The following is an 18,351-nucleotide window of genomic DNA, read 5'->3' as shown; positions in this document are numbered from 1 at the left end:
GGACCAGAAAGAGACCTTGTCTTTGGAGCATCACTCTTTCAGGTAACAGTTTGTCCAGTTTGCAGAGAACATCATAATTCCAGTTACAGTACCATCAACATCCTTGTCCATGATTGAGGAAAAAATTTAAAGGTTCATTTTTCTTTGCTTTGATTTTCTTTCACATTTATTCACTGATATAGTTCAAGGCTAAGACTACCAAGTCTATCATGAGATAACATCTACACTCACTCTCAGTTTCCGTAGAACTATATTTTTTGTTTCATTTATATTTAAAGGCCAATATTTCATAAACCAAACTGATTATTATGACACAAGTCATCTTGTTTTCATTATTACATTAACACTCATTTTTCCCAGCCTTGGGAATGCTCCAGAGCCCTAGAAATCATGGAATGACCTTTAAATCCAACTGAAAAATCCTCAAGACGACCAGTCCTTTAGACTTACCTGAATCTTTATGTTTAACCATCAAAGACTGGCGTGTGACTGATAATTTTGTAAGTTTCCATATGAGCAGGTCTAATCAACTTACTTAATCATTTGGGATAAATATTTTTTAACTCAACAACCCCAAAACTCTCTATCCACAATAACTTCTGAATAGGAAAATAGACAATAGTGAAGTGCTCTGTCTGCCTACTTTTGCAATCAATCGCCATCCCTTAAAGCGCTGTTAATTCTGGAACAGTCAATAACCTAGCAGAACCAGCTCGGCTAGGTGATGACTACAAGTCCCATGAAGCAAAGCGGGAGTCCCGCCCATAGTGTCTCCTGGGAAAGAAAGGCTTCTAGCCACTTGCTAGGCAAATTACTTATCGTAAAGGAATTCCCAGAAGCTACCGAAAAGGGTGCCAACTTCACTCCTCAGGATCCTATTTAAACTCTCAGCTACCGAGCCGGGAGCTGACCCTTCAGTTGTGCGCTTCCCGGATGGACGGTCCGCGCTGACGTCACTTCCGGGAGCGGCGCCCGCGACGCCCCGCCTTCCACCTTGCCGGGAACCGGGGCCCAGCGGCAGGCAGAGGTGGTGTAGCATCTGTTTGGGGGGGCTAAGGGTCACGTGAGGCATCCCGGTGTTGTGGAAGCCGGCGACAAGCTGTGGTGGAGGGCCAGACGGCTTCCCCTCCCCGAGAAGCTCGCCGGAGCCCAGTGGTGGAGTGCGCTGAGGTAGGGACTGAGTGGCGGCGGGCGTGCGGATGACACCGGGTGGGCGTGAGGGGACAGGGGTCTCGCGTGCCGGTGACACCAGGTCCTATGGAGGGTGGCGGAAGGTTGACGGGACACCCCGGGAACTCTCCTTCCCACCCCCCTTCACGTAGCCGGGACTCCCCTGACGCCGCCCGTCGTGTGGGAGGCGCCGGCTGCGCCCCGGGCCGTGGAGACCCTGGGGTCTCCTCCAGGAACCCCGCCGGGGCCCGCGCCGTACCTGCGTGGCCAGTGTGCGCTCGCGTTCCAGCACTGCCTCGGCACCCACCGCCTAGCCTCTGACCACCTCACCGGGGCAAGCTGAGGCCCCGGCGACCCTTCCCGGAGCATCTCCTCGGGAGAACCCAGGCGGAGGCGCTCCTAGTGAGCCCAGTGCGTTTTCTTAACACTCCCAGGAGCGTCGGTCGGGTAGCTGTGTTGATAGACCACCTTTCCCCGACGTGGCGATCTCACGTGGCAAAGGCCAAAGGTCATCCACAGACACTGAGAAGGTAGCTGTATCGACTTTTTTAAATGTACTTTTTTGGGGGGTGGGGGGAGAGGAGTGAGGAGAGGCCATCAGAAAGAGCAGTGCCTCGAGTGTCTAGAATCTGTGATAATAGGGAAGGTTATTCAGAGCCACAGGCTGAAGTTCAAAAACAAAAACAAAAACAAAACAAAACAAAAAACCAGTTTCAGCATCTTTCCAAGTCCAGGGGACTCTCCTACCTTTCTCACGTTAGGAGTTGGGCACAGAAAGGTGGCCAGGAAGACCCTTTGTTGCTATGTGCAGTCTGTTGTTTGGTTGGTCTGTGGTTATATAATTTCTTATGAGTTCATTAACAGCTTAATGGTAAACCAGTGATTCTTTATATTGTCGTGAAATTATTCTGTACAATATTCTAGTCCTTCTAATAACATTAAATATGAATTACAAAGATTTGCTAAATGCTCTGTTGATTACAAAGCAGGATTCTTGATCATTAACTATGAAACCAACTGTTAACTCTTGTTGAATACAAGTTTTATTAGTTGGATTATGTTTATTTTTAAATATATCTGATCCTAAATTTACAAAATTTTACTTTGGGGGTGGGGCTCAAAGATTAGAACTCAGGATTTTTCACCCAGGCACTCTACCATTTCTCTGTGCCTCAAGCCCTTTTTGCACTGTTTGGGTTTGGGTTTTTTTTTTTTTTCTGTTTTTCTTTTTGTTTTTGTTTTTGCTTTTGTTTGCACTCGACCGTGATACTATTTTTTGCTTTGGTATGTAGTTGGAATGAGAATTGCATACAGACACACCCATCTTCTTCCTCTGAGGTAGAATATGTCCGAAATTTTTCTGTCCAGGTGATCCTTCCACATAGCTTGGATGACAGGCTAGCACTACCACATTGTTGGTTAAGAAGTCTCTTGAACTTTTCTACCTGGACTAGCCTCCAACTAAAATCCTCTCAACCTCCATCTGAGCCTGGCTAAAATGTTACTTTCAAAGCAGTTTTTAAATAGGTAACATCAGTATCTAAGGTTCTGACTGATTGATGGTATTGTTTGTAAATCCTTAAGTGTTTAAACTACTTAAATCAAAAGGTAATGGTGAATAATTTTCCTCTATTCTCCTTGCCTTCTAATGCTGTATATAACAGTCAGGTTGAAAGGCTTAGGATAAAGGTTCAAGATCTTCTTTACCATTCTTTAACATTTCAAGCTACTTTTCTCCTTCTTCCTATAGAGGATTAAATCCAGTCCTCACACAGGCTAGGCAGGCACTCTGCTTTTGAGATATATCCGCAACGCCATCTCCTACTAACTGTATAAAAAAAATATTTTGTAGTTATTAGGATGAAATAGGTTAAGATGAACATTACAAACTCCTTCACAAAGTAAAACAGTGGGATAAAGAGTAACAGGAGGATCAAGAAAAAGAATGTAGAATAATTTTACTCTTTTTATCTTTTAAACCAGAGACCTTAGAAATGGTTTGAAATTAAAGGAAGGGGTTTCAAGTTTATTTTTATTTGAAACAAATAAATAAAAGAATGTTTTGTTTGCCTTGGATTAAGCTCAAAATTAATCTTTCATTGTGTTTTCTTATTTTTAGATGATGAATTCCTAGGGAACAAAACAATGGATTGTGTATTAGTTACTATCTAAATGTTTGGACTCTGCAGTGTCCAGGTTTGTTGCAAAGGCAAAAGAAGATGGCAACTCCTTATGTTCCAGTTCCTATGCCCCTAGGAAACTCTGCTTCCAGTTTTACAACCAACAGAAATCAGAGAAGTTCTTCTTTTGGCAGTGTCTCAACAAGCTCAAATTCATCCAAAGGCCAGTTAGAAGACTCAAGTATGGGTAACTTTAAACAGACAAGTGTTCCTGACCAAACCAATAGTACTTCATCTCTCTGTAGCAGTCCTCTCATTAGGACTAGATTTACAGGGACAGATTCTTCCATTGAATATTCTTCTAGACCAAGAGAACCTGAAGAACAAAATCCTGAATCAATGAATTGGGAAGACAGACCATCTACACCCACAATACTGGGCTATGAGGTGATGGAAGAAAGGGCCAAATTTACTGTAAGTATTGCTTTCTGCTGTATACCAATGGAAAGTGGAAGATTAGGTATATAACTTCTGTATTTATTTATTTTTAATTTTTTAACTTCTGTATTTAAACTTGTACTAATAAACATGCACCTTACTTATAATTCCTTGGACAGAGAATTCCCTCATTCTTACATCCTGGAATTCTCTCATGCTAGAGTAAATGTTTATTTTACCTTAATGAATTTTCACAAAACTAGACACACCTGTGCAACTGCACATGTATCAAGAGTACTGAACATGATTAACATCTGGAAGCACCCTATGCTCTCTGTCAGTCTGGGCTCACCAAATACTTTTCTGGATAGCCTGGATTAATTTTGCCTATTTTGTACTTTATATAAATGGAATTATGCCTTTGTACCAGGTCTCGTTCCTTCAGCATTATCACCTTCAGCTTTAGAAGATAGTAATGGAATAGTATTCCATAGTGCTTATACCAGTATACACACTGCAGTGTATGTAATTTAGTTGTTCTTTATCTTCATACCATATGCTGTTTTTCTCTTTTTTTACTTCCTGTATTATAGTAAATAGAATATCATAGTGCTGTTTTGAGTTTTCCTAATGATTAATGAATTTATTTATTTATTTTATTTGCTGGTCTTGGAACTTGAACCCAGAGCCTAGACATTGTCTGAGCATTTTTGCTAAGGCTAGTGCTTGAGCCACAACACCATTTCCAGATTTTGGAGATTAGTGTTTCACAGACTTTACTGTCCAGAATGGCTTCAAAATATGATTCTTATACCTCAGCCTCTTGCATGTTAGCATTATAAGCATGCACTGATGCCCAGCTAAGAATTTTTTTGTTTTTGTTTTTGTTTTGTGGGTCACAGAGCTTGAACTGGGCTTGGGCGTTGTCCCTGGCCTGGGCGTTGTCCCTGGTGCTTCAGCTCCAGACTAGTGCCCTACCCTTGAGCCAAGCCCCAATTCCCTTTTTCTGGAGGTTAAGAGATAAGAGTCTCAGGTCCTGTTGTGCCTGGGCTGGCTTTGAACCTTGATCCCCAGATCTCAGCCTCCTGAGTAGCAAAGATTACAGGCATGAGCCACCCTACCCAGCTTAACTAGTAAAGTTTTATCTTGAAACTTAGTAGTTTAAATACTCTAGCTTTGTTCTCTCCAGGATTGACTTGGCTGCTCTTGATCCTTTGTAATGAGATTTGTTAAATCTGTAAATTAGTCTAAGGGTAGCTGACTGACATCTTTGCAATATTGTCTTCTAATATATGAACTAAGGTTTAAGTATTTAACTTCTTCTAAACAGTGGTCAATACAGAGATTTTTTGTGGCGGGGTGGGGGGGGTGGCGAAGGGGCAGGGACAGTCATAGTCATGGGACTGGGAACTGTCCCTGAGTTCTTAAGCTTAAGGCTACCACCCTACCTCTGAGTCTGTACATTGTCCCTGAACTCTTCAACTCAAGGCTTCCACCCTACCCCTTGAGCCTCTGCCCCACTTCCCACTTTCCAGGGGTTAATTGGAGATAAGGATCTCATGTTCTTTAGGTTCTTTAGTGCTGGACTAGCTTTGAACCTGATCCTCAGATCTAAGCCTCCTTGGTCGCTAGGATTAAATATGTGAGCCACCCTGCCTGGCTAAGAGATTTTTTTTTTTTTGACCTCTTCGTTTGATTTACTTCTGGATATCGGTGTTGCTTAATTTTTTTCTTAGGAATTTTTGTTTTGATTTTTATTTGTTCATTATTAATTTACATAGTTTAACCTTGTATATTGACTTATGTACATTTATCTGTTATTCCTGCTAACATTAGTTTAGAGTTTGGTTTTTGGCATTTCTTATAGTAAACTCTATGTTTGCCTTAGTACATCATGATGCAAATTTATGCCATGATGGAAGTTCCTCCAGGAAAAATGTTGACCCAATTTATGAGGAGATAGTCTTTAAAATTGTTATTATAAGGTGGAAAATCTGCATAAAATTTGCTTTTGATAACAGTTTTAGAAATTATTATGTAATTACTCAATACCTTTCATTTACCTACCTTCTTATGAAAGAATGAGTATTAGGTAATGCAGTGATGTGAATATTTGTGTCTTCCATTTCCTTAGATTTTTAATTTCCATGTTGGCATTAAGATGTAGAGCATTTGTGAAGCAATTGAGTGATGGGGGACAGCCCTTTTGAGTGGAATTAGTACCCTTATAAAAGATACCCATAGAGCTTCCTTGTGTGTCCTTTATGCCTGTTTCTAGACACAGAAATTGAGCCCTCCTCAGACACCAAATCTGATAGTATCTTGATCTTGGACTTCCCAGTCTCTAGAAATGTGGAAAAAAATAAATAAATTTCTGTTACACATGAGTATCTAATTTATGGTATATCTAAATGGACTAAAATGCGATATCTGTGAAAATGCCAGTTTGTAGCAAATTTAAGGTAGTAATATATATTTATATGTACATTTATAAATCCATATTTATATATAAATGTGTGATTTATATGTATATAAATAGTATATCTATATATAGTTATATCATATTTATATAGAGATAGGTAAATAAATATATAGTATTTTTATATATAAATGTGTATATAAATATATATATATATGTATTGCATGACTTTATAGATGTGTCTATAATTTTCCTTGATAGTACTATGGAAGAAGATGTAAAAAGATAAAATTAGTCTTATTCGTATATTCACTAACTCAGTGTTTTCAATTATTACTATTTCTGGTGATGGTAGTTTGGCAGTTTAAATGAATGAATCAATCAATAAATGATGAGTAAATAAAGATATTTCTGGTATCCACTTCAGAGAAATAGCAGGATTTAAATATTGTTGCTAGTCATGGTCTCCCGGGGGGGGGGGGGGGGGGGGGGGGAATGCTAATACTAATAGGCACTCTCTGAGGCAAGAGCTTTCCATACAGATGAAACAGCTACAAAGACTCCTGTGGCTGACAGCCAAGTAAGCAAGGTGCACAGATATGAGATAGTAGGTAAAAGGCAGAGCACACGGATTGTAGCACCTAGCTCACATCTTGAGAATTTTGGATTCTACTCCTAGTAAGATGGGAATCTTTGTAAAAGATTTTAAAAGAAGAATCATGGAATATAGGTTAACATTTTAAAAGGCTTGTTCTGACTGTTAAACTGAGATTAGAGTGTCAGGACCTTTTATTGTTGTTGTTTTTGTTGTTTTGTTTTGTTTTGTCAGTTGTGGGACTTGAACTTGGGCCTGGACGTTGTCCCTGAACTCTTCAGCTCAAGGCTATCACCCTACCACTTCTGGTTTTCTAATGGTTAATAGTCTCACAGCCTTTAATGCCCTGGCTGGCTTTGAACCATGATCCACAGATCTCAGCCTCCTGCGTAGCTAAGATTAACAGGCATGAGCCACCGTGCCCAGTTTGAGTGTGAGGACATTTGATAGCAGGAAGCTATTAGGTTCTGAAATAACACAAGGGAGGCAAAAAGACAGGCTAGGTTGACTAAGAACCTCAAAAAGTTATCCTGAAAGTACTACCAACAGACCAACAGTATTTCCTACTATTTTGGAAGTCGAATGTGGGAAGAAGTTGAAGCTGATCTCAATCTCGGCATAATCAACAAGAAGAATGAGATTAGATTACCAGTTAATCAAATGGCAGATTTTGAGCAAGATGAGGATTTGATTTTGATGATGATGCACTGGAGATGACTAGTAGACTTCAGTGTCCTATTTGTGTTTATACACACACATATGTATGTATCTTCATTGATTTTAGAGAGAAATCTGAGCTGGAGATAATAAAATGAGGACCTTAGATTTTTAAAAACAATTTTTTCCTAGCTATGTACCTTCGATTCTTTCTTCGTTTGATCCTTTGTTTCTCTGATCTTTCATCCCTTAAATTGATCTTTTAAATAGATAATTAGAATAACTGCTTAGATCTTGTCATTCACATTATTAAGTCTTTAAAAGGGATGGTTAGAAACTAAAGGTGGCTAGTAGGTATGGTGATTAGGATCTGAAAGGAGACATGGGAGCTTCATCAAGGGATAATCTGTTTCTTATTCTTGGTAATTTCATGGGTTTGTTCACTTTATAAAGAACATGAGAAAGGGTAACAATGTTTGTGAAGTAGTGCTTCTATCTGACTAAAATAATGTAACCCTTCTATTAATTACACTAAAAAATGAATTTAAAAAGTTTCAAGTTATAGACTTAGAATTGTACTTTGTACTATTCCATATATATAATAATTTCATGCATGCTTCTATATGCCTTATAATTCAATTAAATATCTCAATAAGAACTACACAACTAAGCTTCAGATGTAATAATAAAAACTGCTATTAGAATATAGAATGATTGGTACTGCATTTTTTTTTATTAGAAGCACTAAGTAGAAAGATTGAAAACTTTTTAGAAAAGACAAGAAATGAAGGTCAGTATTCTCTCTTTGTTAGAAAAATAAAGACAGTTCACAGGCCATAGTAGTGATTACTTAGTGTGTATATGAGGGGATTATTTTCTAAAATAGGAAAATAAAATTAATATGGATTATTTGTGGTTTAAATCATCTAAGTTATGACATTGACTTTTATTATTTATGAGTCATTTGCAAAATTTTTGAATTAATGTATCTCTTTTGGTTTAATGATTCCTAAAGAAATTTCATATCCTCATTATGACTTTCTCATGTCAGGACTTTTTTTGCATCCTTTAAAGGGTATCCTAATCATTACATTTCCCATCCTTACATGTTACAAAAGTGTTTTTCATTTCATTTCTAAAAGATTTATCTGGTGCCCTTGCTGATTCACCTACTTAAAAGCTGAAAAAATAATCTATGGAGGAAAAAATTCAAATGGCAAGGATGGTTCACAGTTCTTTTTTTTTTTAATTTTTTTCTCTGCCAGTCATGGGACTTGAACTCAGGCCCTGAGCACTGTCCTTGGACTTTTCTTAAGGCTAGAGCTCTACCACTTGAGCCACAGCACCACTTCCAGCTTTTTTTCTATGTATGTGGTACCAAGGAATTGAACCCAGGCCTTCATGCATGCTAGGCAAGCACTCTTCCATTAGGCCAAACTCCCGGCCCATGGTTCACAATTCTTAAGTAATGATTTATCTTTAGAGCAGTACTGTCCAGACCCAAAGTAATTTGAACTACAAGTATGAGTCACATGTGGAATTGTTTTCTTTGATAGCACAGGAGAATGAATTCAGGGTTTTATACATGCTGTGTGCTAGGTAAGCACTCTGTCCCTTGAGCCACATTCACCAGTATTTTCATTTTTAGTTTGTTCTTCAGAAAGGATCTCATGTTTCTACCAAGGCTGGCCTTTGAGCCTCAGTCTTCTATCTTACCTCCCAACGAGGCTTGAATATAAGCATGTATCACTATGCTTGGCTGCATGTATGTAATACACACACACACACACACACACACACACACACACACAGCATTGGGCAGCCTGGGCAGCATTAGGGTTCAGACTTACAAGGCACTTGAACTACACCTCTATTTTCTTATTTTTCTTATAGTATGTCATGTTTTTATGCCCAGGCCAGAGAGGACCATAATCTTCCTATTTTCTTTAGCATGTTGGTTGAGATGAACTTTTTGCCTGGAGTGGCCTCAAACTATGATTCTCTTCATTTTTACTTACCAACTAGCAAGAATTTGAAATGTAAGCCACCACATTCAGCACATTTGTAATTTTTAGATTTTTTTTGTTTAGTTTCATATGTCTAAAATATCTCAATGTATAATCAGTATAAAATAATTTTAATTAAAATTATATAGTATTTTCATCCTGCATTGGAATCCAGAGTGTGGTTTGCACATGTACTACATGTCAAGCGTCTATTAACCTCGTTGATAAGATACAGTTGTAGAGCTGTTGAAAATAATTTCTTAGCAAATCCACTTTTAGTGCTCAGTCAGTGTACTGAATTCCTCATCTCTTAGAGATGTATTTTGTAAAGAAGATAATGAGTGGGAAATATTATAGAAATGGCTAAAATGACCTAGGTATATGGACACCTACTTTCCTTATCCCTTTATTTTCAATAGAATAAATAATAGACTTAGTATATTTTGATGAAGCAATATGTTAAGGGTTTTTAATATTTTTCCTAAAGATCCTACCAGTCAAAGACTATGCCAGACATTAGGAAACACAAGAACTGCAATACTTCAATAAAAATCATCTGTTTCATCTCTGAAAAAAGAAAATGATTTCATAGGAAATTATTCTGCAGATTATATTTTAGCTTACTTAGCAGATTATATTTTAGTAGACTTTTAGCTCTGAAGATAAATCATTACTTAAGAACTGTGAACCATCCTTGCCATTTGAATTTTTCCTCCATAGACTATCCTTTCAGCTTTTAAGTAGAAAAATCAGCAGGGGCACCAGATAAATCTTTTAGAACTGAAATGAAAAACACCTTTGTAACATATAAGGGTGGAAAATGTGATGATTAGGATACCTGTTAATCCTGTAACAAAGACTATCAGCAGATGCTTCTCTTGAAATTCTGTCCTAAATAACAGATCCGTGTGTGTGTGTGCACGCGCGCGCGCACGTGCACACACGCACGCTGATGCTGGTACTTGTACTCACAGCCTGAATGCTATGTCTAAGTTTTTGTGCTCAGAGTTAGCACTTTACTACTTGAGCCACAGCTCTACTTCCAGCTTATTGTGGTTATTAGATATAAGAGAGAGACTTTTCCTGCCCAGGCTGACTTTGAACTGCCATACTTGGATCTTAGCTCCTGAGTATTTAGTATTACCGGCATAAACCACAGACGTCCTGCTTATGCTCACACTTTTAAAAAATAAAATCTAGGCTAGACTTTGGTAACTCATACCTATAAGCCTAGCTACTCAGGAGGATGAGATATGAGAATCTGGGTTCAAAGCCAAGGCAGGGAAGTCCACAAAACTCTTATATCCATTTAACTACGGAAAAGCTGAAAGTGGAGCTGTGGTTCATTAGTAGAGTTCTATCCTTGAGCAGAAAAATTTAGGGACAGCACCAGAGCCAAAGGTTAGTTTCTTCAGGGTCAGTGCATAAAGAAAAAGAAGGGGGAATATATGTTTTTCTAAAGTTCTTTTTTGAAGATGTTGGTTTTCTTCAACTGAATTTTTCTACCCAGTGTCCTAGATACATAGTTACAAAAATGAAAATTTTATCTACTATGTATAATTTTTTAGACATTTCATTCTTATATTTCAGCCTTGAAGATTAAGATATATTAAACTTACTTGAGAATTTAGCTTGATATTAGGTTTAAAAATTACTTATATAGAACACAAAAACTATTTTATAGCTTGTTTAAACATATATGAGTCTTTTATCAATTTTAGAATATGTAGTCATAAAACAGTTTTGAAGTTGAGTAGTTTATTAATATGCACAAAAAAGGCATTTATCTCATATTTGTTCTATTAAGAAAAGAATTGTTCCTGTGCCTCCATTGATTTTCTGTATATTTAATGACTTCTGATGTTTGCTTTCCTCTCTCTCTCTCTCTCTCTCTCTCTCTCTCTCTCTCTCTCTCTCTCTCTCTCTCGTCTCTCATGTCTCTGTCTCTCTCATGTCTCTGTCTCTGTCTCTCTTTCTCCTTTCCTTTCTTTCTCCCTTCTCTCTCACCTCTCTTCTCACTTCTTCTCACCCCAGGTATACAAAATATTGGTAAAGAAATCCTCAGAAGAAAGTTGGGTCGTTTTCCGGAGATACACTGACTTCTCTAGGCTTAACGACAAAGTAAGTGTCTTAATGCCTTTAGTACAAACTGCCTTTTTAACTGTGACTTATTTACCTCCTTCCTATGTTTGTCATATTTGTATCTTTTCTTCATTACTACTTGAGCCAAGTCAAATCTTATTTTTAAATTGTTTTATCTCATTGTGACAATCATAAAATTATCTTTATATTTATCTTATTTTTATGGGAAGAACACAATTATTTTAGTGCAAATAAATTTGAGAAAGATATCACTTGAAGTATTATAAAATGACTAGCAAAGAATGAACAAAAAGAATTAACATTAGTTTTTTTCTTCAAACATCTCAAACCTTGTTAGTTAAAATAAAACTCATTTATTTAGTTGGGTAACTTAGTTCCACTTGATTTGCTTTTTAGGATCATCAGACAAGCTCAAAGTCAACCTTTTGGCTGAGTTTGCTCTTATCTGCAGTCTCTGGGGAAGAATCAGTATCCCAGTCCATTCAGGTTGTTGGCAGCATTTAGCTTTTTAAAGTTGAGGACCAAGGTACTGTTTCCCTGCTGGCTGCCAGCCAGAGATCATTCTTACCTTAAAGAAACTGATCTTTGTTCCTTATACTTGGCCCTTCCATCTTCAAAGCCAGCAACAGAGAGCTAAGTCCTTCTGGTTCTAACTTTCCCTTCTGCAAACTAGAGAAAACACTCTTAAAGCTCACCAGGATAATCCCTGTATTTTAAGGTCAACTGATTGGGAGCTTCAGTACAGCAGCAAAACCATTTTGCTCTATTGTAACCAAATCTCACAAGTCATGAGAGTCATTAGAACAGGATAACAACAATCCCTAATATGTTAAGACCCTTAAAATAAAATTTAAAACCCCAAAGCAAAAAGAAAGTGGATATGAAAACATTATTTCACAGAAGAAATATAAATGACCAATAAATAGGAAAGCAAGTACATTAAGAAAAGTAAGAAACCATATTATGTCAGTCAAATCGACAGGTATTTAACTGGTATTACATAGTATTGGAAGTACAGATCTTCCTACAGGATACCACAGAGTTTTATATAATTTGAACATCACAGGTAACTCTTAAAATATTGTGTTATATAGATTAGAAATAGAGTATTGCCTACATGAAATACATAGGGCATGAAGAAAATGGATTAAATATAAATGTAACAGTGTATAATATTGTTCCTCCAAATAAGAGGTTCTCTGATCACAGGTACTGCACTAAAGTAACAGAGGTTGGCTATGTGCTGGAGCAGGATGACATGAAATTTTATCATGTTATTTTAATTTAATGTTAATTACAAATTGTGTGTTTACAGGACTTTTCAGTTGATCATGGAAAGCTGAAACCAGGGAAAGCAAAACTGACTGATGGCAGACTATACTAGATATTAGAAGAACTGGTCTTTTTTTTGCCAGTCCTGGGCCTTGAATTCAGAGTCTGGCCACTGTTTTGGGGCTTTTTCAAGGCTAGAGCTCTACCACTCGAGCCACAGCACCATTTCTGGCTTTTTTTTTCTATGTATGTGGTACTGAGGAATCAAACCCAGGTCCTTGTGCATATTAGGCAGGCACTCTTCCACTAGGCTAAACTCCGCCCCCCCATCACCTACTTTTGCTGGCAAGATTAAAAAATGTGTCAGATGTTCAGTATATGCATAGCTTAAGCTATAGTTCTTTCATAATAGTTACATATATAGTGAAATCTTGGTATCGTCTATAAGTCAAATCTTAAAATATTAATGAAATGAATAGTTTGAGGACAGTCGAGCTAGAAAATCTATTGATATGATTTGATTCTAAATTTGTGTTTCTGATACCTCAAACAATACTGATAGAAAGGAAAATCTTTCAGCTAATCATTAATCTTACCTTTTCTTTCCCTTTTTAATCTCCTGGATTAAAATATGACTTCAGAGTCTCTAGAAGTTTTATGAATGCCTCTGTTGAGTAAGCTCTGGAATGTAGGGCTCACCTAATGAGGCCTCATGGCAAAGTTAGGGTCGGAGGATGGCTAGGGGATGCATTGATTACAGAATCACAGACATGAGAGGGGGTTTTGGAAATTCTCCTTGAGAAATCAGCATTTTTTTAGCTCTAAGTCACAGCAGTCAAAGATGAATGATTCTGAGTAGTAAAATGAGTGCAAGAGGGCCGGGGGGTTGGCCTAGTGGTAGAGTGCTTGCCTAGCATGCACTAAGACCCAGGTTCGATTCCTCGGTACCACATACATAGAAAAAAAGTGGGAAGTGGTGCCGAGGCTCAAGTGGTAGAGCTCTAACCTTGAAAAAGTCCAAGGACAGTGCTTAGCCCCTGAGCTCAAGCCCAGGACTGGCACCAAAAAAAAAAAAAAAAAAAATGAGTTGAAGAGTCCAGCCCCCAGAAAATAGGAAACAAGGATATAGAATCGGGGCCAGGTGTTTAGATTCCTCCCATTTCATCCTCACAATAGAAAATTCAGTGCTTGTTTCTTGACATGTCTTATTCCTTAGACAAACTGCTCTGTCCTGAATTATTTTTCCTTAATTTGAATTTATCCATAATCTCAGCCCTAAGATTGGCCGTCACTGTTTTTCTGGGGAATTTTTCACTTCTTTTTTCTTTCACTTTGGATAATTTTAAAGGGAAAAAAGTGAATATGGATGGCATTTAATTACAAGCCTCAAACTAATAAAAAGACTGAAGTTCTTTCTTGTTGCATTTATTACTTTGTGTTCATTGCAAATCTGTTAAATAATAGACCAGCCTGACCTACAGGCTTTAAGACCCTGTCTTAAAGCACTAAAAAGAAAAAGTAAAAAAATGTGTTTCCTGTTTCTTGAAAAGGAAAAATGGATGGATTTGATAAATTAAAAATTAAAACATCTGGGGCCGGGAGTTTGGCCTTGTGGTAGAGTGCTTGCCTGGCATGCACGAAGACCCAGGTTCGATTCCTCGGTACCACATACATAGAAAAAGCCAAAAGTGGTGCTGAGGCTCATTTGTTAGAACTTTAGCCTTGAAGAAAGCCCAAGGAAAGTGGACTATATAAAGAATTCTTACAACTTAACAAAAAGACAATCCTATTATTTTTAATGGAAGTCCTATTATTTTTCATATTTTAATCAAAATATTAGAATGGTTAATTCAGGGAAAAATGAAAGAAAAATGGCAGAAAGAAGCTATTCTAATTGTTTATCAGTAGGGAAATGCAAATTACAACCACAGGGAAATGCTGCTCAACATCCACTCAAATAGCAAGCAAGAAAAAGGTGGACACTGCCAGAGTTTGGCAAGGACATGGAACAACTAGAACTCACTTGCAGATGCATAGAAGTAATAGAAATCAAGGCATAAAACAAGCTTAACTGAATTTGACTATTATAAGATTACTTCATGAATGATTTCACATACTCAACATAATAGATTTTATAGAATTTATTTAATTGATGTAAACGACATTTTTTTTCTTTTTCAGTTAAAGGAAATGTTTCCAGGCTTTCGATTAGCACTTCCACCAAAACGCTGGTTTAAAGATAATTATAATGTCGACTTTTTAGAAGACAGACAATTAGGATTGCAAGCATTTCTTCAAAATTTAGTAGCTCACAAGGACATTGCTAACTGGTATGTATCAAAGTAAAATAAGATATAAAAACATTCCAACAACTGACAAACTAAAGAGTAAATCTAGGACCATAGTTATTTAAGCGCATTATGTAGAGTAGTCGTACAATTACTTACCTTCTGCAATAAAGCACTAGATGTCATTTTCTTTTGTAGAAGATTTTTTTTTTAGCATTTGATTTTCATTAAAGCTTTTAAAGTCAGTGAAGTGAAAAATTCAGTGTTCCATGTATTCAAACTATCCAACTGTAAACTTGATCTTAGGATTTAGCATCTTAACAATCATTTGAACACAGTGACTTACATCTTAGTCACCTTTTGGATGAGATGGCACTTTAATTTTCAGGCTAAACATATCATTCAAAAGTAATGTCAAAATATGAAAATTGTAGAAGTTGTGTTAATTTATATAGAATGTGATGTGAAAATGTAGAAGAAATGATCCATATGGGGTTTTTTGTTTGTTTTTTTGTTTTGTTTTGTTAGTCATGGGTCTTAAATTCTGGGCCTGGGCACTGTTCCTGAGCTCTTCAGCTCAAGGCTACCACCCTACCCCTGGAGGTTAATTGGAGATAAGTCTCTCTCAGACTTAATGCCCGGGCTGGCTTTGAATTGTGGTCCTCAGATCTCAGAATCCAGAGTAGCTAGGATTATAGGCGTGAGCCGTGCCCAGCTCCATATGGGTTTTTTTTTTTCTCGAAATGTAAGAAAAGTAAATTATTATTAACTACCTCTTCTAAAGATTCACTTTACCAGATAACTTGAAAAAAATTCATGAAAAAATAATCTTTGAAATACGTGTTTAAAAAGTAGGAAGTGTTACAGGCTGTCTGGCACGCGCACGTGCATGCACTCTCACACACACACATACAATGTAGAGTATAATAATAGTTTGTCATTACTGGGTATTACAAAATTAAAGCCGTACCCTTACCCTCATATGGTTTAACAAACTCTCAATGATTTGGGAAGCCTTACTTGGTCGGAGTGGATGAAGATAAGCATATGTATACTGCTATTCTTTGCCTCTTCTAGTTTATCACTTTCCAGTAGAAAGTAATTTACTCTCAAAACATGCGCCCATGGTCTCCTTGATACGTAGATATTACATCCAAACAGTACAAGAGCAGTAACTCAATACTCAGGTACTCAAGGTCAATATAACTATATAGACATATAAACCTATGATGGGATATATATTCTATAGACATATAGATATTTAAATCAATAAGTATCTGTGACATATAAAATCTCAGCTTAATTTTAATTTTGTTCTTAAATTTCTGTGCCATTGATTACATAGAGATTCCATTCTTGAATACTTGTTTGTTAAAGTTGACATTTGAAATATGATTTAAAAAAAGTGTTAATAATAAAATATTTTCATTTAAAAAAAAAACACTTGCCCAGCCCAAATACAGAGTGTGATCCATGAAGAAGATATAAGACCATAATCTTTGCTTTTATTTTTGTTTGTCAGTCCTGGGGCTTGAACTGGGCCTAGGCATTGTCCCTGAGCTCTTCAACTCAAGGCCACCTCACTACCCTAGAACCACAGCCTCCACAGCCTCACTTCCCATTTTCTACTGGTTAATTGGAGATAAGAATCTCATGTTCTTTTAGTGCCCTGCCTGGCTTGTACCATAATCCCCAGATCTCAGCCTCCTGAGTAGCTAGGATTACAGACATGAGCTACCATGCCCAGCTGTCTCTAAACTTTTTTGCTCAAGACTATCACTCTGCCATTTGAGCCACAGCTCCACATCTGCCTTTGAGGTGGTTAATTGGAGATACCAGACTTTTCTTAATGTATTGAGAGAATGTTACTACTTTTAGGTGCAAATTCATTTTTTTAAAATGAATTAGAGATTTTTACTTAACATTTACGTTTATTTACAACTTATCATACCTAAATTATGGCCCCATAAATTATTTAGATGCTGATCTTGTTTTATGAAAATAAAAATCTGACTAGAAACTATATTGGAAATGAGGGAAGTAAGGGAGTGATACTTTAAAAGAAAATGTACTCATTACTTGACTGGTGTAACTGTAACCTCTCTGTACATCACCTTACAATGCAATTTTTAAAATCCGAAAGCAAAACAAACAAAAAAAACGTAATTGAAACCAGGCACCAGAGGCTTACATCTTTAATCCTAGCTACTCTGGAGGCTGAGATCTGGGGATCCCAATTCAAAGCTAGTCCAGACACAGAAGTCTGTAAGACTTATCTCCAGTTAACTACCAGAAAATGTGGAAGTGGCACTCTGGCTTAAGTGGTAGATAGCCTTGAGCTGAATTGCTCAGGGACAGTACCCAGGCCCATAGTTCAAGCCCAACAACTAACAAAAAAGAAAAAAATCTGAAAAGCAAAAGGACTGGGTGTGAGAGCACCTGCCTCACAAGTGTGAGTCTATAACTTCAATTCCCAGTGTCACCAAAAAAAAAAAAAAAAAAAAGTGCAAGGATAGCCTAGGCTATGTAGCAAAAGTCTTATCTTGAAAAATAAATAATTTTTTAAAATGTTAATAAAGTGGGCCAGGAGTTTGGCCTAGTGATTAAAGTGCTTGCCTAGCATGCATGAAGACCCGGGTTCGATTCCTTGGTACCACATACATAGAAAAAAAGCTGGAAGTGGTGCTGAGGCTCAAGTGGTAGAGCTCTAGCCTTGAGAAAACCCAAGGACAGTGCTCAGGCCCTGAGCTCAAGCCCAGGACTGGCCAAAAAAAAAAAAAAAATGTTAATAAAGTGTAATGAAATCTGGTGTAAATCAGCATGTCTCCCATTGAGTTGTTACATACTGAAATTGTTAAATATCAGTGTGCTTCTTAGTGTCTTCCTTTCCATCTGAATTGCTTTCTCATTATTTCATCGATAGCTTATCTTTTCAAGAACAGGTTATTACCTGTGACTCATTTTTTTCATGCAATTTTTATTGTAAATAATAGAAGGGTTACATGATATTTGCCAGATAGATGGTGCATTAATTCCCATACATTGATACCCTTTCACATGTCTTGGTCCCCATTTCCCTCCCCCCCACCCCCACCCCTATCTTGTTTTCCCCCCTTCCCTATCCAATTTCAAATAACCAAATACAAATATATCTGATATATCAGGTAACAAAGTGAGATACTGTAACAATATGAGATAACCAAGGGACAGCAAAAGAGATGAGAGATAACATAGTACCGTAAGAACAGCAATCATTCATTATATGGCTTATGTTTCTATATCC

General features: G+C 37.3%; 1 protein-coding gene across 2 annotated transcripts in view; it reads left to right on the top strand.

Moving 5' to 3' along the window:
• The first annotated feature begins 992 nt into the window (after positions 1–992).
• Snx16 (sorting nexin 16) overlaps positions 993–18,351 on the top strand; it is a 31,094-nt gene continuing 13,735 nt past the window's right edge. Inside the window, exons 1-5 of one of the 2 annotated variants that reach the window (XM_090338998.1) lie at positions 993–1,170; positions 1,605–1,700; positions 3,290–3,764; positions 11,440–11,526; positions 14,962–15,110. In XM_090338998.1, coding sequence (XP_090195124.1) covers positions 3,390–3,764; positions 11,440–11,526; positions 14,962–15,110 — 611 coding nt within the window. In that variant the 5' untranslated portion in view covers positions 993–1,170; positions 1,605–1,700; positions 3,290–3,389. The remainder of the gene's footprint in view (positions 1,171–1,604; positions 1,701–3,289; positions 3,765–11,439; positions 11,527–14,961; positions 15,111–18,351) is intronic. The other variant, XM_090338999.1, reaches the window with a different exon arrangement.

The sequence above is a fragment of the Megascapheus bottae genome, chromosome 9 (assembly GCF_031878675.1).
Source record: "Megascapheus bottae isolate mThoBot1 chromosome 9, mThoBot2.hap1, whole genome shotgun sequence".
In the NCBI taxonomy this organism is placed as follows: Eukaryota; Metazoa; Chordata; class Mammalia; order Rodentia; family Geomyidae; genus Megascapheus; species Megascapheus bottae.
The sequence above is the reverse complement of the archived record's forward strand: the minus strand, read 5'-3'. Positions and strand labels throughout refer to the sequence as shown.